The sequence below is a fragment of the Ovis canadensis genome, chromosome 16 (genome assembly GCF_042477335.2).
Source record: "Ovis canadensis isolate MfBH-ARS-UI-01 breed Bighorn chromosome 16, ARS-UI_OviCan_v2, whole genome shotgun sequence".
In the NCBI taxonomy this organism is placed as follows: domain Eukaryota; kingdom Metazoa; phylum Chordata; class Mammalia; order Artiodactyla; family Bovidae; genus Ovis; species Ovis canadensis.
In genome coordinates, this window is record NC_091260.1 from 46,907,254 (window position 1) to 46,932,451 (window position 25,198).

At 39.9% G+C, this 25,198-nt stretch overlaps 1 protein-coding gene across 1 annotated transcript; it reads right to left on the reverse strand.

The window, feature by feature from the left end:
- Positions 1-9,555: 9,555 nt before the first annotated feature.
- CARD6 (caspase recruitment domain family member 6) lies at positions 9,556-24,739 on the reverse strand. The gene is made up of 3 exons (XM_069555811.1): positions 24,419-24,739; positions 22,297-22,845; positions 9,556-14,022 (listed from the first exon to the last, which is right to left on the reverse strand). Exons 1-3 carry the CDS (start codon positions 24,699-24,701, stop codon positions 11,747-11,749), a joined length of 3,108 nt encoding a protein of 1,035 aa, XP_069411912.1. The 5' UTR covers positions 24,702-24,739; the 3' UTR covers positions 9,556-11,746.
- Positions 24,740-25,198: the final 459 nt, after the last annotated feature.

The following is a 25,198-nucleotide window of genomic DNA, read 5'->3' on the forward strand; positions in this document are numbered from 1 at the left end:
CTTATTTCATTGAAAAAAAAATCCATTTAAAAGGACTTCTACACACTCCCACTGTGAATCCACGCACTTACCAGCATCCATGCCCAAATAGCCTCGCTGTCCTTTGTTACCACAGGTGAGCTCTGCAAGCTTCTAACCGAGCCATCTCCACCAACCGTCAACCAAACTCTAACTTGTTCACTCACAGCTAGAACCTGAGGAGCCAACCTTCATTAATCTTAAAAACTCTGCTTAGAAAAAATCCTGCACTCCATGAGAGCGCATCCCCAATAAAGCGCTGCGTAGTGGAGTGATTATGCGGCCCTTGTTCCAGCAGAGATATTTACATGGGCCCCAAACAAGTACATTTTCAGGACCCAGCAGCGCTTTGCATTTGAGCCCATGGAAGGTGCTCAGAGCGTTTGCAGAATAAATAGCATTCATAGACACAACCCTAGATCCCAGGGTTCAGCTCCAACCAGAGAGTTTCTAACTCTCTCAGGAAAAGTTTTGCCTAGTGTTTGATTCATTATTGATGAATGAACCCAATAAAGTAAAATAAAGTAGATTGATAAGGCCTATTTCAAGAAGAAAGCTTACTATCCTTTCTAATCCAACAAGTTCCCCACACCTCATGCTGGAGGAACTTTTTTTCGCTCTCATAACAACTAAGCACTGTGCTGAGTGAAGTGCACTTTTGGTTAAAAAAAAAAAAAGTGATGAACTCGACCCTCCATTTACCCTAAGTTTCTTCAGCAAAAGTATAGAAAATATGATGCTGCTCATAAATAAAATTGAATTTCTAAACCATTTTATATTCCATATGAGAACATCTTTCAAAAATATATGGAAAAAAAAAATGCCACTGATGATGTAAGCTCCCAGGCATTGAAAGGAGCTATTGAGCCTGATTCTTCAAAGATAGATTCAATGCATTAAAGCAGTGTTTTTGTGAATTAGTGGCAACATCAGGTCACTGCCTAGACTTTTCCATGTGCCCCAGCCTCTGTCATCTGCCTTTTTGTTTTTCACTTCTCTTTCAACCAAAAAGAATTCCCCCATGTCAATTTTCAGGCATATTTTCCATATACCCTTAATCCCAATATTCATCTCTCGTGACACCTGAAATTATGGCTTTAACAATCTATTCTTTGCTTCAAACCATCCACCCCTAATCTGGGCAATTTAAAAGTCCTGCTTGAAAAGAATACTGACTATATGAAAGGCAAGAGAAAAGAAGGGAAAGAAAAAGATATGAAAAAGAAATGAAGCAACATATTAGCTTTTCAGTTTGTGCCAGGATTGAGCCAGTGATACCAACAATCCTGGGTCTCGAAGCTCCCACTATGACCTCACCTCCTCCTCCATCCCACCATTATGCCATGATTAAACAGATCATTCACTATCTTCATATAGTGACAGTTGAACAGATGGGAATTAAACTTGTAGTGGTATTGATTTTGAAATGTATAGAATATCAAATCACGTGCTGTATACCAGGAAGTAACAAAGGTAAATTATACTTCAAGAACAAACTACAAGAGAACTCATAGAAAAAGAGATCAAATTTGTAGTTACCAGAGTTAGGGGGTGGGGGAAGGAGGAATTAGATGAAGGTTGTAAAAAGGTACAAACTTCCAGTTAAAAGATAAATAAGTATCAGAGATGTGATATACAATATGATTAATATAATTAACAGCTGTATATTATATATGAAGGTTGTTAAAAGAGTAAATTTCAAGAGTTTCGGTTACAAGAAGAAAATGTTTTTTCTTACTCTTTCATTTTGTATCTGTAGGAGATGATGAGTGTTCACTATATTTTTTGTGATAATCATTTCATAATGGGTATAAGTCAATTATGCTTTACATCTTAAATTTATATAGTAACTTATATCAGTTGTGTCTGAATAATAAAGGTTAAAAATTGGAACTTCCCTGGCAGTCCATTGGTTACGACTTCAGGCTTCTACTGCAGGGGGTGTGGGTTCAATCCCTGGTGGGAAATAAGGTCATGCATGATGTGTGGTGTGGCAAAAAAAAAAAGATTAAGACTCCATGCTTCCAATGCAGGGGGCCTGGGTCAAAACCCTAGTCAGGGAATTAGACCTCACATGCTCAAAATAAAGATCCTGCATGCCCTAACGGAGCTCTAAGATCCCATATGCCACTAACTAAGACCTGGTGCAGCCAAATAAATGAATAAACATTTTAAAACAAACCAGGACTTTCTTGACTGCAGCATCACCACTGGTCTTCAAGACTGCCGTGTGGTTTAGTCAAGTGAATGAAGCTACAACGCATGAGCAGACAGATGACTGCTGACTCCTTGTACAAAGGCAGAGGGGATTGTATATTCTATCTTCTCAAAGAACAGGAGATACGTTCCTTCTGCAAGGACAGCATGACAAGCGTCAACAGATATCTCCATGCTTGAGCCCTTCACCATGCCTAAAGGATAACTGCAAGCAGGGGTTTTCTTAGCAAGAACACAAGTACACACAGCACCAGAGGCATTTTGCTAGCAAAGTGGTCCCTGGTGAAACAGCTGTAGCCACTTGACTCATCTTCATCCACTCATCAGGTTTTCCCAGAGCACACTGTAGCCCAACTGAGACTATTTGGACTCAGTTCCTGATTTGACCAAGTGCTTAACTTAACTCACTTAACTTTCTTCACTCGGGATTTCATTAAATAAAGATATTATCTGTATACTGTCTTTCCAGAGTCATGAAGAAAATAAACTGACTTCTCACATGATAACATTTGGGACACTTAACACATACAAAAGACTTGATAAATCCCAGTCATGAGTACTATGCTTAGTCAATATCTTATTATTAAATAATAAAGGTAAGTAAAAAGACATTACCCCGTAAACTTAGCTTCATTGTATGGACTTCACAGAACACTAAGTTTTCCTTTCTGTTGCTTTAAATTTTGGGGTAGAAACCACAAAATATAACTTACACTCAAATTACCTTTATCTTATTTATTGTACCCTAGATTATGAAACTAATATTGAGGACTTTATTGCTTCATGTTCCATTTTTTAAAAGGTGAGTGTATCACTCTTCTAGGGTCAGAAATCCAAACATAATTTTTGGTTTGGTTTGCTACATAAACATCTGTTTAAAAACAAATATATGAAAGAGTACTTAATTTGCATTGAATCTTCCAGTTCTAGGCCAAAATATTTTATATAAACCTCTTATAATATCAGTTATTATAACTGGTATATTTAGAACTACACCATTGTTTATTCTTTAGTTTTTACTTTTTCGCCACACCATTCAGCACATGGGAACTTAGCTCCCCGATCAGGGATCAAACTCACATCCCCTGCATTGGAAACAAGAAGTCTTAATCACTGAATCACCAGGAAAGTCCTGCTACCCTATTATCTTTAAACACTTTCATAGAACCACATTGCCTAGGTGTAGTAGAATCATTTAAAGACTATGAGGTTTTTTTAGTACTTTATAAACAAGATTTTATACATCTGATGTATACATCTTTGCATATATTAACAAGAATATGCGTAGGATGAATTCCCAAAGTAAATTTACTGGTTCAAAAGTTACAGATAGAGGGAGGTGGGAGACATGTTCAAGTGGGAGGGGACATGGGTAAACCTATGGCTGATTCATGTTGATGTTTGGTAGAAACCCACACAATACTGTAAAGCAATTATCCTTCAATTAAAACTAAATAAATTTAATGTTGATATTTGGCATAGAATGACAAAATTCCGTGAAGAAATTATCCTTCAATTAAAAATAAATAAAATCAAAGTCAATGAATAAATTTTTTTTAAGTTATGGACATTTTTACATATGCAATCAAATTGCCTTCCCGAAAGACTGATAATTTATACTGTCACCAGCAACGGAATTGCTTTTCTATCCAATATCTCTATTAATGTTAATTTTAAAAACTGTTTTTGGAAAAGGTTGAAATTAATGCCCAAAGGTGGAGGTTGAGTAAGTTGTAAATTTTAACTATGTACATTTGCCTCCATCCTCTACAAACAAAACTAACTTACCTCTACTACACCTACTTTTTAGCTTCTATATTCACTATGTATTAAGTTTTTTAAAAAAGTTTCCAATTAGCTAAAGAAATAATTTTAATTATACAAAGTTTAATACATCGGCCCTAGAATACAAAGAGTTGGGCAGACTTTAATGCATTGGAGAAGGAAATGGCAACCCACTCCAGTGTTCTTGCCTGGAGAATCCCAGGGATGGGGGAGCCTGGTGGGCTGCCGTCTATGGGGTCACACAGAGTCGGACAGGACTGAAGTGACTTAGCAGCAGCAGCAGCAGCAGCAGACCTGGTTTTAAGTATCTGTATTGTCGTAGATGTGTTAGCATTAAAAAGATCCAGAAGATGGCAGTATAATGATGTTTTTCTTAAATTCCAGAGAAAAATTTAAGCGGATAAAATCTGAAACTGCAGATTGTTGGCATTTTTATTTTCTTTTTTCTTAAAATGGTGCAAGATCACGAGTAGTAAGGCAATAAGGAATCAGTAGAGGAGCCTTCACCCTTAGGAAAGAGAAGTCGTGGTGGATGGACAGGGAATTTGAGAACTCTTGCTTCAAATGTCAGCCCTTTGGGCCAGTATACTCTAAATCTACATTTATCTGTAGGTGAAATCATCAGTAATGCCCTCCCTGCAAGACTATTATGAAGATCAAATAAAATAAAATGTATAAATGTGTGCAGCCCTGAGAATATCATGGGCATTCTGGTTTTAGTTTTTAAAACCCTCCTCTGTTAGAGATATCTACTGAAATATACATGCCTGAAATAATGTGGCATCTTAAATTTACTTTTAAATGCTTCATTTAAAAAAGAAAAACTGAGGTAGAGAGAGAGATAAAGCAAAACTGACAAGTTATTGCTAATTCTTGGAGCTGCTGTAAGATTAAGGGGATTGGTGGTGCTCCTCTATGTGTGCGTATGTTTTAAAGTGCCGTGTATATGTACACATGCATCAATCTGGATGAAATGCAGAGACTGGGTTGCAGGGCAGCAGCAGTAGAAGCAGAGAGGGCAGGCAGAATGATACTGCAGTAGTCCACAGAGAGGTGATGGTGGCTTAGATGGGACTGGTGGGAGTGGAGATCTTAGAAAACCAGATGGGCTCAGAATACTATGGTGGTGATTTGGGAGGGGAGGGGTGATTTGGGGCGGAGGGAAGATGGAGTACCACAAGTTCTAGGTTTTGGCAGTATTACAATTGGGGGATGGGACTGTGGGGGCTGCAAATTTGGGGAGAGTTCTAAGTTTGAGATTTCTATCAGGAAATGTTGAATAAACGACTGGATGTAGTTCACAAAACAGGTTGGGACTAGAAATGTAGATGGGGGTGGGTGTGCAGACACGGTCGTTAGATATCATCTGCTGTCAGGGAACTAAGTGATGTCAACAAAGGAGTGGAGAAACAGAGAGGTAGCCTCAGGATAGGTGTAGAGAGACTGAACAAAGGAGAAGCCTGCAGAGTAGTGCTGTCCCCTCTGTAGAACAGGACTGGCATAGGGCAGACTCAATATGCTCCGGTATATAAGCCACTTAGCGACTAAACCACAACAACCCCTTGTGGCACATAGCAGGGCTTCAACAGTCATTATCCCTTTTCGGCTGCTTTGTTCCTCACAGATGGCCTCTCCTCTCACTTCCCTGGGGAAAGCATGAGAAAAGGCCCTCAGGAGCCAGCACATCAACAACTTCCTTCTTCCCTCCCAACTCAAACCTACCATCCACTCCCGCTTCCTTCCCATCCCAAGAAGACAGACTCCCTTTTCAAAGTTCATTGTTCACCCACAGCCTGCCAACTCTCTCTGCTTCTGGGACATTGCCCTACCAATTACGACATTTGTCTTGCACTTTCTATTCTTTCCCTTGTGTAGATTCTTCCTCTCAGTCTGTAAGCATGAGTTCATCCCACCTTTTTAAAAAAAGTCTTCCTTTAGTGATTTTTCTCTAAAAAGTGCTACTCAGTTTTTATTGTGCGTATGAAATATAAACGAATGTATTTACAGAACAGAAACAGATACGCAGGCATAGAAACAAACTTGGTTACCAAAGGGGAAAGGGGAGGAAGGGATAAATTAGGTTGGGATTAACACACACACTGCTATATATAAAATAGGTAAACAACAGGGATCTTCTTATAGTACAGGGAACTATACTCAATATTCTGTAATAACTTATAATGGAAAAGAATATATATATATATATATATATATATACACATATATATGGGGCTTCCCTGGTGGCTCAGAGGTTAAAGCCTCTGCCCGCAATGCAGGAAACTGGGTTCAATCCCTGGGTCAGAAAGATCTCCTGGGGAAGAAAATGGCAACCCACCCCAGTATTCTTGCCTGGAGAATCCTATGGTCGGAGGAGCCTGGTGGGCTACAGTCCACGGAGTCGCAAAGAGTCGGACACGACTGAGTGACTTCACTTTATACATACATATATATATATATATATATATATATATATATATATATATATATATGAATCACTGCTGTATACCAGAAACTGACACAACATTGTAAATCAACTATATTTCAATTTTTAAAAATTAACTATATTTTTTACATTTACCATAAATGTCAAAAAAAAAAATTATGCATGTGAAATATAAAGGGATATTGCTAGCTTGTAGATCAGCATTCAGTAGGTAGAGAGGCTGCAGAGCTGAGGTTCTCCTGAATGCTGAGGCTGATGCCACAAGTTCACAGACCACACCTGTAGCAACGGTTCTCAACCTTAACTGTGTGTTACCTAGAGAGCTTTAAAGAATGCTAGTATCTGGGTGCCACTCCCAGAAATCTTGGTACCCTTGACACAGAATATGGGGTCAACACTGGGCTTCCCTGGTGACTCAGTCGGTAAAGAATCCCCTGGCAATGCATGGAAAAAGGAGCCTGGCGGGCTGTAGTCCACGGGATCACAAAGAGTCAGACTTGACTGAGCAACTAAGCACACACACGTACATGGGCTCAGCATTAGAATTTTTTAAAACCTTCCCTGGTGATTCTAATGTGCAGACAATATTGAGAACTCTTACTAGCCAGGGGGTGGAATTACAAGGGACTTTCTACATCATACATTTCTATAGTGTTTGAACTTTTTGCCAAATATTACATTGTTGCTGTTGTTTAGTAACTAAGTCTTTTGCAACCCCATGGACCGTATGTAGCCTGCCAGGCTCCTCTGTTCTTGGGATTTCCCAGGCAAGAATACTGGGATGGGCTGCCACTTCCTTCTCTAGGGGATCTTCCCGACCCAGGGATCAAACCCACATCTCCTACATTGGCAGATAGGCTTATTTTGAGCCATCAGGGAAGCCCAAATATTATATTACCTTGGACTTTAAAAAAAAAAGTGAATTGGAAGAAGAATGAGGAGGAAAAGGAAAAAGAAGGGAGAAGAGAAGAAAGTGGGGAGGGGAGAAAGAATAGAGGAAGAAAACATTTTCTTGACCTAGTAGATACAGCACTTTCCTTTTCAATCAAATTTCTTGAAGAGTCCACTTCCTCGCTTTCCATTCACATCTGACCCTCCCCAGTCTGGCTTCTGTGCTTTTTTCTCCTTAAAGCTGTACTGACAATAACCACACGATGCAAGGGGCCATGTCTCAGTTCTTACCTTACTGATCTTTGACAGATGTTGCAAGAGGTCTTGGGAAACTAAAGCAATTTTCCAGCATGCAACATGTCTTTAATTTTTTTTTTCTTCTTTCTTGTTGACTACAAATTAGAATAGTAAATTATGAACCATTCTGTTTTGTCATCAAGCTAGGAAGAGTGTTTATTGACACTTAGCAACAGATAAAACGTATATGCATGCAAAGTTCTTGTTTTAAAAAAATCTCTCAAAAAATAAATAAAAATTTTAAAATCTCTCCATATCCAAAATTAATGTCCACTAAAGTCCTAAGTAGGTAAAAGAGTCAAAACAGTTTTCCCTTTTGAAGCCGACTCTCAAGCACTGTAGAGAAGTTTCCCTGGGTCTGCTCTCTCACAAAAGGAGACGGGGGAAGTAGGGGTGTCCAAGAGAGCTTGAACATTGAAGGAAAAAAAAGGAAAATTTTTACAAATATTTCATAGCTTGTGTCAGTTCAGGTCCAGGAAGCAGATGCTAAGATGAAATTCAAGTCCATGAGAAGTCTGTGACACAGAAAGGGAGAAGGGAGCAGGAGGAGATGGGGAGAGCCTCTCACTGCAAGGAAAGATAGAAGGAAGGGGGACTGAGGAGGAAGAGCATCAGACGAGAGTGCAATTGGGATAAAGTCTCAGCCAGGCCAATTGCCCAGCGGAGGCTCCCACACGTGGGAAGGACTGGCCCAGCTCTGAACCCCTACCGTGCTGAGTCCCTGGCTCCAAGCAGCCTGTCCAGAGTGGGGTTTCTGGACCACTACAGTGGGTCCCCACAGAGGGCTGCTGGCCCTTGACTTTACACATATTGACAAATGGTTCTGAATTTTTGCATTTGACTGAAAATAATCAGACTTGTGCATTATACAATAATACCCTTCAACTATATTATATGTCCTGAATGCAGACTTTCTTAAGACATCTGGTAAACCAGTAATTCATGCTGTTTATATTGCCTGCCCCTAACACTGTGTTTGACTTTGCCACCTCAACCCTGGTGCAGACTCAAAAATGAAATAGAATGCTGCCTGTAAATACACAGACATAGGAAAAGTACATGAAAATATTACTAGTGAGTTAGAGGACTATTCTACTAGTTATTCTGAGTCATGAGGTTACAGGTTACTTTTATGTTCCTTTCTTCTTTGTCTATTTTTGAAGTTTCAAAATCATGTATAATGAGCTGACTGTTTCACAATAGGGAGGAAACACAGATTTATAGGATTTCACAACTATAGTAGAAGTCTCATTCTGTTTTCATGTCTTCTCAGCTCTGAGTCCAGTGACTCACAGATCATAGATTCTTGATAAATAAATTTCAGAGAAGAATGTAAACAAGAGGAAAAAAGGAAGAACGGAACAGGAAAGGTATCTTTTGAGTACCTTCTATTTGCCCCTCTGTATCCATCCTCCACCCTGCTCTGAACCCTAAAAGACTGACCTACATGAATAGCCTAGATGAGCTCCTTGTTCTGTTTTCTTGTTAGGCTGGTCAAGGGGGAGAACACTAGCACATCAGAAGTAGGAACAGATATTCATCACCTCAGATACCTCCCCATGGATCGCTGCAACACCCCAGACCCAAGACCCTTCCCACACAGCTCTTCTGCTGTGGAAAGAACACCCTCCCATTCCCCTTCAGATCTCGGAGTAATGACGTGTCTTTCTTTTACTAGATCCAGTCCTTTGTGCTGTTTTTACATCTGGCCTACCCCTTTATAAATAGTCCCTTTATTATACTCTCCTCAGATTGTCCAGTTTGAATGTACCCTATACGTATCATTAACCCCAGATAGATACACAGTCTGTTGGTGACAATTACCCAACAAGTTCTATTCTACAGGAACTAATCTTAAAGAAGGATATGGAGAAAAGTTTTTAAAAACAGTACTTTTCTGCTCATTTTAGATGTTTAAACAACAAAAAATTTATTTTCAGTGAGAAACTTCACTTTTACACCAAATATTTTGTAATTATGAATTAGTTATGCTTTTTTGCCTGCCAAAAGACAAAAATTCATATGCACGGTCCTCTGTTTCTTTCTTCACTTTTGCAGAAATCTTGAGAGAGGTTAAACACACTCTAAATACACCATGTTGATTATTTAATACATGCACAAACAAATGAAGGATACCTACTGCAGTATGAGAATATTCTCAGAGATTATTTCTTTTAAAAGATCATTTCTCATCTGTTTGTTAGTAGGATTTCTTTGTAGGTGTCTCTGAAGACAATTTTTTTTTCCCCCAGAAAAGACAAGAGGCTATTTTAATACTTATAACTAATATTAATTTTATAAAGGTACAAATTCAAAAATCAGGGCTCTTAATTCAACTTATAAAACTCATTATTTTATTTCTAAGTTTAAGTAGATTTTAAAATACCCAATTTAAAATTTAAGTAGATTTAAAATTAATCTACTGAATTTTAACAGTTTCCTTTAAACTGGCCTTTTATTAATATTTAGTGTCGCTCATAAACTTAATTAAACTTCACTTAGATTTTATTTTTAATTATATAGCTAATCCACAGTGCTGTGTTAGTTTCAGGCATGCAGCGAAGTGAATCAGTTACACATATACATTTATTCACTCTTTTTTTAGATTATTTTCCCATATAGGCTATTACAGAGTATTGAGAGTTCCTTGTACTATACAACAGGTTCTTGTTATTTATTTATTTTATACATAGTAATATGTATATGTCAATCCCAATTTCCCAATTTATTCCCCGTTATCCCCTGATAACTGTAACTTTGTTTTCTACAACTGTGACTCTTACTGTTTTGTAACTAAGTTCACTTGTACTCATTTTTTTAGGTTTCACATATAACAGAAATCATATATTTGTCTTTCTGTGCCCTTACTTCACTCAGTATGACAATCTCTAGGTCAATCCATGGCACTGCAATTAAATATTTTAAATTTAACATTCCTTCTACTTAATGCTTCTAACTAGTAGAACTTAACCTAATGTTTAGACAATGATGAATCTAATAAATTAAAACTGAAAATTCTGCAACTCTTAAGTTCTCTTATACATTTCAGTGCTTTTTACAAACTTTGTAAACCTATCTTAAGCTTTTCAATTTAATAAAATTACTACTCTAAAATTAAAAATTCAGTTTTACAGTCTATGGAGTCATGAGGTTAATATATCAGATCCTCAAATTAGTCAAATTATCTTAACTATGACAAATATTAAATATTTAAAATATGAAACATACACAATCACTCCAAAAGTTTAGGCAAAGTAATTAACTTTATTGGTTGTTAGTTCATTATTTCTATATGTAAGGGGCAAATAAGCTTTATCATCCAAGCAATTTGGGGCTATTATTGCAAGCAAGTTGATTTAAAAATTCCAAACAAACAGGGTTATCTGCTTAGTGACTGATATCAAACATAAAATTTTCGACCAAAACATCCCCAGAGCAGCCAACATCTAGGACAATTTTTCTTGCAACACTGAGGTTATTTGTGCCCTATTTTATGATCACTTTGAAACTAAAGGCTTCATCCTTACTTTCCTCCAAGTGAAAGAGTTTTATAGCCTCTATCCCCTAGGTTCAAGTTGTGCATGCTTAATCGCTTAGTCATGTCTGACTCTTCACGGTTGCCATGCCATCTTCCAGGGGGTCCTCCCAACCCAGGGGTCAACACAGGTCTCCTGCATTGCATGCAGATTCTTTACCGTCTGAGCCACCAGGGAAACCCAAGAATACTGGAGTAGGTAGCCTATCCCTTCTCCAGGGGCTCTTCCCGACCCAGAAATTGAACCAGGGTCTGAATTCTTTACCAGCTAAGCTACCAGGGGTTCAAGTTATATATTGCCAAATAGTCAAGGTTGTATTCAATTTATTATTTACTGCTTGATTCTATTTTTTATTCTTTTCATATTTTTCCCTTTTCTTTAAGGACATAATTCTCATAGATATTTTTATAATATCCAGTTATGCTGTGTACATCTTGTTTCCTGTGTCATGCTAATGATAGTACATTTTTACCATCACTGCCACTCTCCTCCAGGTTCTATATATGATAGCAAAGGCCTGGGCAAAGAATACATTTCATAAGTCCCTACAGTAAACATTTTAATGCTTCCCTCCCTTCTTGGGCCCTGCTCTTGGGTGATATGCCTTAGCCTGTGAAGGAGCAGTATGAGATGACTTGGGTTGAGTGGGTTTGGGCTGAAAAGGTTTAGATTGGGAGGACTGGGGCTGGCATGGCTTGGGCTGAGTGGGTTTGGATGGAGAACTTTCAGCTCGGGGGGTCTGGTGCTGAGTGGGTTTGGTTTGAGTGGGTTTGGGTTGAAAGGGCACAGGTTGGGAGGGTTTGTGCTGGGACTGTTTGACCTGGGGTGACTTGGGCTGATTAGATTTGAATTGAGAGCTGGGCAAATACATGCTGTAGGACATAGGATGGAATCCTGTTTGGGAAGATGAATTTGAAGGCCCACCTTGTGTCTTCAGCTTAGCTCCTCGCTGAGAGGCAGTCCTTCTTGGGTTTTGTGTGGCTCCTGCTGCTTGAAAGGCCTGATGGTGAGGATTTTCAATATGGGGTTTCGTTCTCATGAATGTTCTAATTGTCTCTGTTGGCCTTGTTCCCCAGGCACTGACTTGCCCAGGCTTTCCAACTGCTCCTCTTGGCCGTGAACCCAGGGAATGGAGGTGACCTCCCTGGGAGTCCTCTTTCCCAGACCTTTCAAGGGTTCCCATTGTTTGTGGTCTCTGAGGCCAGGGCGGTATAGGCTGAGAAATGGGTCTTGGTGGTCTCCCAAAAGCTCTACCCATGTGATGTCTCCAAGGAGTTCCTGAAAATCTCATAAATGTTTCACCTGAATAAAATCTCTGGGGCTGGAAATATTGAATTCCAAAATGTTTGCCTGGACTGTGTGCCCTTGTATTCTGAAAGGGCAAAGGATGGAATCTCTTAGGCCTCTGCTGTAACCAAAAGCGGGAGCCCATAGCCCAAGGGGTTGTCAAAGAACCACGGTTAAAGTTACCTCCAATTCTGGCTGGTGAAGGACGGAAGTTTCTCAGAGGAGGCATGAATATTGGGGTGAGATGGAAATTCTGACGATTTTGGCTGATCTGACAACTAATCTCAGACATCTTAGCGGGGCTTTCAGATGAGTTTTTTGGCGGACTGTGTCTTTGTGACCCCTCATCTTCAGCTGTTCCAGCCAAGTCTTCACTAGGGGAAACTTGAATCCCCTGAATGTTCTCAAAGTCTTGGTCTACCTGTATCCCCAACTCTCTGGCCAGGGGGGCCATGTCTTCCACAGACACACATCTGAGTGACGAGGACATCACTTCTTGGAGGGCAGCTTGAAGACCCTCCATGTTCCTTCCTCTCTGCCCCACTTCCTCCTCCTCCCAAAACAGTAGCTGTGATGGCTTCAACTTCAGGACCCTCTGGAAAACCTGAGCCTCTTCACTCTCCCTGGCCTGGGGACTGAGGACAAAGTAACATCTTTCAATGGCAGCTTCTCCTAAAAACATTAGCAAGTGCCATTCCTTCTCACCTAGGCAGTCAGTGAAAAAAAACACAGCCGAGGAAACCTCCATCAAGAAACCAAACTGTGTCCAAAAACTTTCTAGATCTCCACGAAGGTTGGCCACAGCAACAGGCTTCTGGGGGAAACTGGGGTTTTCACTTAAACCGCTGCCATCAGGAAAACACCATGTTATCTCAACCAGGCCATCAGAGATCTGCCGGGGAAGCACCTGAACAGGCAAGTCCTGATGAAGAAAGATTTTGTGTGATTTCAGATGGGCAGGGCTGAGCAGGGCATTGAGGATTCTGGACTTGGAAAAGCTACAGTATCCTAGACGCGCAAAAGAAATGACAGGCATCTTCATGAGAGTCAAAACCTTTTCTGTATCCCCTGTAGGTCCTCCTGAAGACTGTGTTGACTGCTCCTTCACAATGTCCTTCATGGCCCCTAGCATTAAAATACTTCTGTTGTTTTCTGCATCTGGCAGGAGCAGGGGAAGAGCAAACCGGCAATGATACATGTTTGACATGACTTCACGTTGCAAAGAGCTGTGTGAAGACAGCAAGGAGGCACAAAGGACATCCAGGGGGTGAATGGTTTCTGTTTCTCTAATTTCCAAGTTCTCTACTCCAGTCAGCAGTTCCCCTTTGCTCTCTTCACCCAGAACCTTGGGTCTGAGGACTGAATCTCTGGCTGTCGCATCCAGAGCTTGAACTTTCATCAGGAAGTTCCAAGCCAAGTCACCCGGAGTCTCAGGCACCCACGTACATCCTCGGTCTAAGGAGAATTGCTTCACGAAGTCTGGCAGAAGCTTTCTGCTTGTGTCCAGGTTTAAGCAGGACATGACATCTTTAAACACATTTTTTCTTTCTGTAGGAAAAAAAAGATATAGTCAGTGAATGTCATGCTCAGCATCTAAGCTTCCTTCACTGACTTTTAAAATTAAGTAATTGATATTTTCTTCAGAAAAAAGATAATCCACCATCTGTCTGTTCTTTTTGTGGTTGAGTAATATTCCATTGTATATATGTTTCACAACTTCTTTACTGATTAATCTGTGGACGGAGGAGGGATGGAATGGTGTAGGAGATGGGAGGGTGGTTCAGAAGGGAGGGGACATATGTACATGTGGCTCTTTCCTGTAGATGTATGGTAGAAACCAGCACAATATGGTAAAGTAATTATGCTCCAACTTAAAATAAATTTTTCAAAAGATGAAACAAGTAAAGTGAAAGTACTGTTTCATCACCCTGCCAAGTGTACTTTCCTTCTAAGAGATATGTCAATATGGTATATGGTACGTTTCCTTCTCTTCCTTTTTCAATACCTATGTAGAAGTACATATGTAGAAGTAGATGTGTATACGTACTTGCATACGTAGAAGTACACAGTTTGGTATAATGGATGCTATTTTATTCGATAAATGATATTATACCAAATGATTTTCCAACTTCTTTTCACTCAGTGGTATTCCTTGCAAATTCTTCCAAGAAAGTATATACAGAGAACTACTTTATTCATTTTATGAATCCATTGTACTTAATGGTTTGGAAGAACCACTATTTACTTAACCATTGTCTACTGATGATCATTCAAGTTTTTGAGTTTTTTGGCTATGTTCATATGCAGTAATGAAAAAGCCTGTTAATGCTTCTTTATACATATGTATAAGGAACTCTCTAGGTAGATACTGATTTATTTATTAAATGTTAACTCTTGCTAAAGTTTGGAGAAATGAAAGATTTTGTCTTCTCAGAATTTACATGTTGTATATAATTTCTCCTGATGTCATTTTCTAATTTATCTTCTAGCCACTTATTGAGAAGACAGAGATAGTGCTAAGTAGAGAAAGAATATCAGAGAGCATTTTCTGCTCCCGATGGATAGTAATATGGCATAAGCTTCTTGGATCCCTTGTAAAAATAGCCTAGAAGAAACAGTAGACATGAGAGAAAGTGTAGGTTTCAAGAATTAACAAAAGGAACTCTAAGAAATCCTTCGACAGTCTGAAAGTTGCTTGAACTGGTATATCTGATGGGTAAGAAGGTGAGGGAGGAGTTGAGGTCAGCATGAAGGATCCCCAACGGAGGAAGAGAGAAGTGAGGAAGTGAGAAGAGGGATTGCAGAAAACATATAAGTTCTGCTCTGGCCTCTCCCCTGCCTCTCCCCCACTTTTCCTTAGGACAACCATCCTCTGTTTCTTCAGCACAGAAATTGGTACCCACATAGCCCAAGCCAGATGCCAAATGTTGACAAGGTAATATTAGGCTACAGTGGAATAATACAGTGATATGTCTAACAAGCACAGAGATGAATGAAAAATTAAGAAGCAATAATTTCTAGAACCCAGTATCATTTTGTAAATTAAAAATTCATGAAAATAGCCCAAGTAAGGCAAAAAGAAATGATTGGAGATTTTAGCTGCCACCCACTGAAACAAGACAGAGTTTTTCATTTGAATCCCATAGTTGATCAATGGAGACCCACTCCAAGATGACCCAGATGTTGGACATAGAAAATAAGAATTTTAAAGTAGCTATCTTAACTATTTTCAAGAATGTACAATAACATAAACTCATAATGAATAATTTAATAGATATTATCAGGAAAAAAGAAGAAAGCATTTAAAAATGCAAATTTTTGAACTGAAAAGCATAATATCTGAATTTTTTCAAAAATCAGTAGATGGACTTTAAAAAAGACTGGAAATGACAGAAGAAAAATTCAGTGTACTTAGAGATATAGTAATAGAAATGATCCAATCTAAAGAATAAGAATAAAAATACTTAAAAAGAAAATGAACAGAGCCTCAGGGACCTTGGGAAAAATGTCAGAAACTCTAACATACATGTACTTGGAGTCTCAAAAAGAGAAGGGGGAGCAAGTGGGACAAAAAACATTTGGATAAATAACGGCTGAAAAATTTCCAAATTTGGCAGCGGGGAGGAGATTCCAAATTTGGAGTTGATAAACCCTACGTAAGATGAAGACAAGAGAATCACATCTAGACACACCAGAGTTAATCACAGAAAACATTTTAAGGAAAACATCTTGAAATCAACCAGAAGAAAAATAGCACAACATAAGAGGGAACAATGATAAAATGACAAGAATTGCACTCATCTCACATGCTAGTAAAGTAATGCTCAAAATTCTCCAAGCCAGGCTTCAGCAATATGAATCGTGAACTTCTAGATGTTCAGGCTGGTTTTAGAAAAGGCAGAGGAACCAGAGATCAAATTGCCAACATCTGCTGGATCATCGAAAAGGCAAGAGAGTTCCAGAAAAACATCTATTTCTGCTTTATTGACTATGCCAAAGCCTTTGACTGTATGGATCACAAGAAACTGTGGAAAATTCTGAAACAGATGGGAATACCAGACCACCTGACCTGCTTCTTGAGAAACCTGTATGCAAGTCAGGAGGCAGACCTGGACATTGAAAAACAGACTGGTTCCAAATAGGAAAAGGAGTATGTCAAGGCTGTATATTGTCACACTGCTTATTTAACTTATATGCAGAGTACATCATGAGGAATGCTGGACTGGAGGACGCACAAGCTGGAATCAAGATTGCCAGGAGAAATATCAATAACCTCAGATATGCAGATAACACCACCCTTATGGCAGAAAGTGAAGAAGAACTAAAGAGTCTCTTGATGAAAGTGAAAGAGGAGAGTGAAAAAGTTGGCTTAAAGCTCAACATCCAGAAAACTAAGATCATGGCATCTGGTTCCATCACTTCATGGGAAACAGATGGGGAAACAATGGAAACTGTCAGACTATTTTTCTGGGCTCTAAAATCACTGTGGATGGTGATAGCAGCCATAAAATTAAAAGACATTTGATCCGTGGAAGGAAAGTTATGACCAATCTAGACAGCATATTAAAAAGCAGAGCCATTACTTTGCCAGCAAAGGTCTGTCTAGTCAAGGCTATGGTTTTCCCAGTACTCATGTATGGATGTACTCATGAGAGTTGGACTATAAAGAAAGCTGAGCACAGAAGAATTGATGCTTTTGAACTGTGGTATTAGAGAAGACTCTTCAGAGTCCCTTGGACTGCAAAGAGATCCAACCAGTCCATTCTAAAGGAAATCAGTCCTGGGTGTTCACTGGAGGGACTGATTTTGAAGCTGAAACTCCAACACTTTGGCCACCTAAAGACCCTGATGCTGGGAAAGATTGAGGGCAGGAGGAGAAGGGGATGACAGAGGATGAGATGGTTGGATGGCATCACCGACACGATGGACATGGATTTGGGTGGACTCCGGGAGTTGGTGATGGACAGGGAGGCCTGGCATGCCGCAGTTCATGGGGTCGCAGGGAGTTGGACACGACTGAGCAACTGGACTGAACTGAACTGAGCATCAGAAAGAATGGAAGCCAAATAACGGAAACGATATCCATCATTTCTGAAGGCAAAAAGGCACCAGTCTAAAATTCTTTACAGGAAAAATATTCTTCTGGATTGAAGACAAAATGAAGACATGTTTCAATAAACAAAAAATGAATAAAATTCTTCAGGCTAACAGGGAATAACATCAAACAAAAACCTGAATCTTCGGGAAGAAGACAGAGCAGAGAAAATGATAAATTTATGGGTTCCTGGACTTCCCCTGGTGGCGCTAGTGGTAAAGCACCCACCTGCTAATGCAGGAGACATAAGAGACCTGGGTTTGATCATTGACTGATCCCAAATAGTATAAACTAGAAGGGAGAGTGAAAGTGCAGCCGCTCAGTCGTGTCCAACTCTTTGTAATGCCATGGACTGTAGCCTACCAGGAAGAGAGTTGATTACATAACCTATATCCGAATTGACTCTACATTGCTCTACATTGCAGAGCAGACAGGCAATGCCTTAAGTCTTCCTGAGACTTCCATATGAGATGCAATGATGGGGTGAGGAGAGGGGGGAAGAGAGTGGCCTAACATTTAACATGACAAAAAACATTAAGATCCTTCTTCTTTGAATCAGATGTATTTGATTTTTTCCCCCAGTTCTCAGCTGCATAGACAAATATTACAGAGGAAAGAGACAGAGCATAGCCATAAATTTTTATTTAAAAAAATTTTTTATCCTCCAGTCAACTAGAGTGGATTGGAAACCATTAGAATCATATACAGTCGTAACTGTATTATTATTGAAACTTTTCTTCTGGTTTCCTAAGGCTGTGTCAAATACAAATTGGCACTTGCCAAGGGCATTTTTCCATCCGCCTCTTTGGAGATTGAGTCCTGTGCTGCTGCAGGTATTGACCTTCCACATGCCCTGAAGGGGGTTCAGGGTGGAGAATGAGGGACTTTGTTGCTGCAGGAAAACTGGTGCAACAAGCCTTTAGATGGTTAGCTATTTTCAGGAACTGATTTCATTATCCCAATCCTTATACTTTCTCATATCCAGAAAAGCACTCAGTCCCTTCACAGTGACATCAGCTCCTGGTGGCTAGCAGAAAACTTTTTGTAAAATAAGTGCTTGATTGTATGAACTCCTCCTTCACCAAAAATCCCATATATTGGCCTTCCCCCACTACTCCTTTGGAGCAGTTTCTCAGAGCTATCTTAAGTGCTGTCTACCCAACTGCCATCCTCATTTTAACTCAAATAAAACTTAACTTGCAACTCTCATGTTGTGCATCTTTTTTTAGTCAACAACTGTTAGATTGGTTGCAAAACTAGCCCCAAGTAATGGCTTTCCTGGGTTTCCCTGGTGGCTCAGATGGTAAAGAATCTGCCTGCAAAGCAGGAAAACCAGGTTTGATCCCTGGTTTGGGAATACCCCCTGGAGGAGGGCATGGTAATCCAGTCCAGTATTCTTGCCTGGAGAATTCTATGGATGGAGGAGCCTCACAGGCTACAGTCCATGGGGTTGCAAACAGTCGGACATGACTGAGAGACTAACACACAATGGCTTTCTGGTATCCACACGTTTTGTAATATTACTTTGCAAGAGATGCAGCCTATTCTTCCCCAACCCTTAAAGCTTTGTGACTTGCTTTTGCCAACAGAATGTGGCAGAAGTCAAACAGTGTTATGGATTTAATTGTATCCCCTACAAAAAGATGCTAATTCTCCCAGTACTTCAGAATGTGGCCTTATTTGTGAATAGGGTCATTACAGAGGTCATCAACTTAAAATGAGGTTGTTAGGGTGGGCCCTAATGCAATTTGATCAGTGTCCTAATTAAAAGAAGAAATTTGAAAACAGACACACGCACCAAAGGAAATGACTTGAATACACAAGAAAGATGGTCTTCAAGGCAAAGAATTCCAGAGGCTCCTGGAAGCTGGGGGAGAGAACTGGAACAGGTCCTTCCCTAATGTCTTCAGAAAGAGTATAACCCTGCTAACACCTTGGTTTCAGTCTCCACCTCCATATCTGTAAAACAATATATTTCCCATTGTTCTAAGCCACCTTTTTGTAGTATCTTACCATGGCGGCCCTAGGAAACCTATCATACAGATGGCGTGATAGTTCTGAGTCTAAGCCTCAAAATGCCTTCAGGACTCTGTCTCTGTCTCTCTGACTCCTCTGCTCTCACTCTAAGAACATGCCTGACATAGTCTGAGAGTTAGCCAAACTAGCTTGTTAGAGGGCATGGCAATCCACTCCAATATTCTTGCCTGGAGAATCCCATGGGTAGAGAAGCCTGGTGGTCTACAGTTCACGGCATTGCAGAGAGTCAACTGAATCAACTGACCATGCATGCACAGCTTGCTAGAAAATAAGAAATGAGCCAGTAGCTAGCTGACCACTGATACAGAAGTTAACCCAGAGAAGACCAGAAGAATGCCTGCCAACTATAGACACATAAACAATTATACACTCTTATTGTTTTAAGTGACCCTAATTTTGAGGTGCCTATTAATTTATTATGGCAAATAAATAACACAGAAAAAAACATGCAAAACAAAAGCCAAAACAATATCATGCAAGAAACATATAATATTAGAGTGTTACCTATGGAAGATGGTGAATAAGGAATGGAGAAAAAAGTCAAGTAGAGTAAACAAAAGGAGGGGGTTGCAGAATAATGCTGATGGTATGCAATGAAAAAGTAATTCAACCCTATGTAACTACTGTAATATATTTAAAAAATTAAGAATGAGGTCTAAAAGCAACTATGAATTGGGAAGGTATAAGGAGTAGGGCAAGAATTGTGTTATAGGTTGAATTATGTACCCCTCAAATTCATAGGTTGAAATTCTAAGACCCAGTATCTCAGAATGTAATGGTATTTAGAAATGGAGTCATGGTAGATGTATAATTAGTTAAGATGAGGTCATTACAGTGAGCCCTGGTCCTATGACTGTTATCCTAATAAAATAAGAAAATTGGGAATTCCTTGGTGTTCCAGTGGTTGGGATTCTGAGCTTCTCCTGCAGGGGGCTTGGGTTCCATCCCTCGTCAGTTCAGTTCAGTTCAGTCATTCAGTCATGTCCAATGCATTGTGACTGCAGCACAGGGAACTATTAATAAGACTCTGCAAACTGCATGGTGCGGCCAAAAAAATAAAAGAAAAAGGGGAAATGTGAACATAGAGACATGAACCCAGGAAGACATCCATGTGAAGATAAAGGCAGATTGTAGGGGATGGGGGGCAGAGTGCTTCCACAAGCCACAGAATTCTAAAGATTTCCAGCAAAGTACCAGAAGCTAGGAACAGATACTTTCTACAATCTTCAGAAGGAACCAACCCTATATACACCTCCAGACTTCCTGCCTGCAAACTGTGAGACAACGTATTTCTATTGTTTTTTGTCTTGCAGCCATGAAATTAAAAGATGCTTGCTCCTTGAAAGATAAGTTATGACCAACCTAGACAGCATATTAAAAAGCAGAGACATTACTTTGCCAACAAATGTCTGTCTAGTCAAAGCTATGGTTTTTCCAGTAGTCATGTATGGATGTGAGAGTTGGACCATAAAGAAAGATGAGAGCTGAAGAACTGATGCTTTTGAACTGTGGTGTTGGAGAAGACTCTTGAGAGTCCCTAATATTCATTGGAAGGACTGATGCTGAAGCTGAAGCTCCAATACTTTGGCCACCTGATGCGAAGAACTGACTCACTGGAAAAAACCCTGAGGCAGGGAAAGATTAAATGCAAGAGGAGAAAGGGACTACAGAGGATGAGATGGTTGGATGGCATCACTGACTCGATGGACATGAGTTTGAGCAAGCTCTAGGAGTTGGTGATGGACAGGGAAGCTTGATGGGAAGCAGTCCATGGGGTTGCAAAGAGTCAGACATGACTGAACGACTGAACTGAACTGATTGTTTAAGCTACCAAGTTTGTGGTACCACTGTTACAGCATCCTAGTAACCAGGTCAAGGTGTGCAGAGGAGGAAATTACTCTTTTCAGACCCATAATTGGATTATGGATTTGGGCTGAATGTGAGTTGGTAGTTACCTTCCCTTTCTACATTCAGAACTTGGTGGTGTTTATTTTCCCAGACAATATCTCTCCAAATTAAGCATTTCTCATATTTTGAATTTTCATTAAGAAATATTCAAATTCAAGGTACTGGTATAATCTTCCTCACTGAAATGGCATATTTGGATAGCTCAAGCCAAGCATTATTTTGGAACCTTATCCATTTACAACAAATTTCTCTCCTGTTTCTGCTTCAGTAGTTAGGTCTATAATCTCCATATTCTATTGGTCACAAAGGTTCTAAAATGATTTAACAGACTTAATCTGAGGTATAGAAGGGAACAGCTCAAATTAGTGGTTAGCAACTTGTTATATGTGTGATGGAGGTGACTGCAGAAGCCTAATACTTACTTTATCTTATACTGTCCACTTGGAGAAGGGCATGGCAACCCACTCCAGTATTCTTACCTGGAGAATCCCCATGGACAGAGGAGCCTGGCGGGCTACAGTTCATAGGGTCACAAAGAGTTGGACACGACTGAACGAACTTTGCACACACGCACATACTGTCCACTATTTCTAGGTCCAGGGTTTTCCTCCCTGTCAACACCCACCTCTGAGGAAACTCCAAGTTAGAGAAGTTCAAGGAATTTCTGAGGAGCGGCTTTTCTGCTTCTATGTGGTGCCCTTCCTCAGTCCCCTCCCTGTTATGATACTGCAATCAAGATTTAAGTTTTTGCCTAAGTAACTCTACACACATGATTCCCATACCTTCCATACTTTTCTCCTCTTCCTCCTCCAATGACATGCCAGTTTCTGGATCCTCATAATTCTGTTCTTCATCAGAGAACTCTGTGGTTTCAAGGTACACAGAATCCTCTCTGCCATCATAGAGGCCTCCTGGGTCACTATAAGCCTCCTCTTCCAAGGTGATGTTTGCATCTTCAGAGTACCCCACAGATTCTAGATAGTCCTCTTGTCCTAAGTATAAAGAATCATCTGGCTCCTCATATCTCTGTCCATCCTGTAAATACTGAATAGTTGCTGGAAATTCATACTCAATGATCTCAACTGACTGTGGCGATGTGCATTTTGATGTGTTATCTTCCTTCTCATTTTCCTTTGAGGACCAAGCAGTTTCCTGATAACTAGTTTTCTTGTCTGCGAAAGACTCAGAGGTTTCTAAATCCAAGCATTCTTTCTCTTTGAAGGACGTGGTGATCTCAGGGTTCTCAGGCTGTTTCTCTCCAGGAAGGAAAACAGCTTCCTTGCTTGCACCTATCGGTAGAGGTGGCTCTATATACTCATGTTTCAAAACTTCTGGAAAGAATAAAAAAGTTTGAGAGATTTTTATTTTCTCTCTCGAAATTAACAGATGTTATATTAGGAGTTTCCATGACCTCAAAGCATCATCTATTTCACTAGATGCTAGGAATACCTACATAAATGGCAATAAATCAGCTCAGAACTTTCTTTCTCCCACTGAAAAATATCAGATCACACTCCTGCCCAGCTCAAAAGTTTGAGTGTTTCACAGCAAACTCAAAGGGTAAGTGGATGAAATAGAAAACTTGAATCCTTTGTTTACTTGTGGATTTACTGTAACCCAAAATCAGGCTTCCCTGGTAGCTCAAATGGTAAAGAATCTGCTGGCAATGCAGGAGATTTGAGCTCGAGCCCCGGGTTGGGAGGTTCCTTTAGAGAAGCACACAGTAATCCACTCCAGTATTCTTGCCTAGAAAGTCCCATGGACAGAGGAGCCTGGTGTGCTGCAGTCCATGGGGTTGCAAAGAGTCAGAAACGACTGGGTGACTAACACTTTCAACACCAGCTGAGACTTCCTAGGGTCATTACTAATGAAATTTGAACCAATAATTTCTAATGAAGAATTGAAAAGCTCTTATTTAGAATAAATCCTGGAAATACTAAGACCTATATCTCTAAGCATATGGGTCCTGTACTGCATTAGAAACCATTAGCATTAATATTTTTATCTTAGCCTCTGCCTCTCTGTGCTGTGCTTAGTTGTTCAGCTGTGTCTGACTTTTTGCAACTCCATGGACCACCAGGGGCCCACCAGGCTCCTCTGTCCATGGAGGTTATCCAGGCAAGAATACTGGAGTGGGTTGCCATGCCGTCCTCCAGGGGATCTTTTCAACCCAGGGATAGAACACAGGTTTCCTGCTTTGCAGGCAGATTCTTTACCATCTGAGTCACCAGGGAAACCCAAGAATACTGGAGTGGGTAGCCTATCCATTCTCCAGGGGATCTTCCCAACCCAGGAATCAACCAGGGTCTCCTGCATTGCAGGCGGATTCTTTACCAGCTGAGCTACCAGGGAAGCCCTAAATGCTCCCTATTTGCCACTAATTATCATTGAACATTGAAAAATTAGCATTTGACTTGGTCCAGAAAATGAGGATTCTGCTGGCATTCTACTTAGAGAGAAAATGAAATTGCTAATACACCACATATGTGTGTCAAAAGTTATTTTCCCTCTATTTTCAAAATGGCCATACTAAGTGAAAGACGCATCTTTTGGCCTTAAGGTTGTTAATACCTATGAATTCACTTACTTGATGAAGAAATCCCAATGTATCACTAACAGTAGTCTCTTTCCACTGTATTTCGGGATGTCACTGTCAGAACAGTAAGACATTTACACCAGCAAGAAAACTGCTGGCTTTGGATTGTGTTTGAATAAAAAAGTTATAAATCCTCCAGAACAATAACATACATCATTCCCTGCTTTTTAAATCTTGGACACTTTTCCCTTTTATCATATTTCACTGAAAATTATCTCCAGGAGAATGACAAATGAAAATAAAGAGTAGTCATTTTCTTTTTTTTTTCAGGAAAACTGCCTCCTCCCTCTTGGCCCAATTCAACCTACCGTGATTTAAGTTGCAAATGGTAGCTGACTGGGAAAAAGTATTAAACAAACAGTTGAGAAAAAGCTGACAGCTCATTTCTCCCTTTTTCTGTACCAAAATCAACAGCTTCCGACTTTTCTTCAGGGGATCTGTAATAGTCTCCAGAATCTCATACTCTTCCTCAGAAATCAGCTTCCGAGAGGTTAACGTATCTAAGACACAATCAGGATCCTGTTGTAAGACTTCTAGCAACTTTTTTCTTTCTTTTTCTATGATCTGGGATGGAACACTGCCGGTAGCCATTGTTCCTGTTTTCTGCAGACCAGGAAATGAACTACGAAACTGTTTCGATGCAGAAACACAAGTTAGGTTTTGCTTTTTTTTTTTTAAAGGCAGAGTAATGCTTTTTGGCAAAGATTAACCATGTCAGTGACCTTTAGTGTTGGAGAGAGCAGATAGAAACAAGCCAAACAGTTCGGGGGAATCCAGCCATGAGCCCCCACAGATCCTGGATCCCTATAGATTATTTACCCTTTTTTTTTTTTAATGACTTGTCTCAGTTTCATATGGTTCAGCCTCCAAGAACTCTTTCTCTGAGAAGCACCTCTTAAACTTCAGACTCCTTGCTCTGCAATAACAAGATTATGAATTGATTAACCCTTTTGGAGAGAAATCTGTCAATACGCAGCAATAAATAAATAAATGTGACAGATAAAAATAAAAATTAAACCATTCAATGCAGCAGTTCCACTTCTAGGAAATTATCTTTAAAAATAATGAGACAAATGACCAAAGATGGA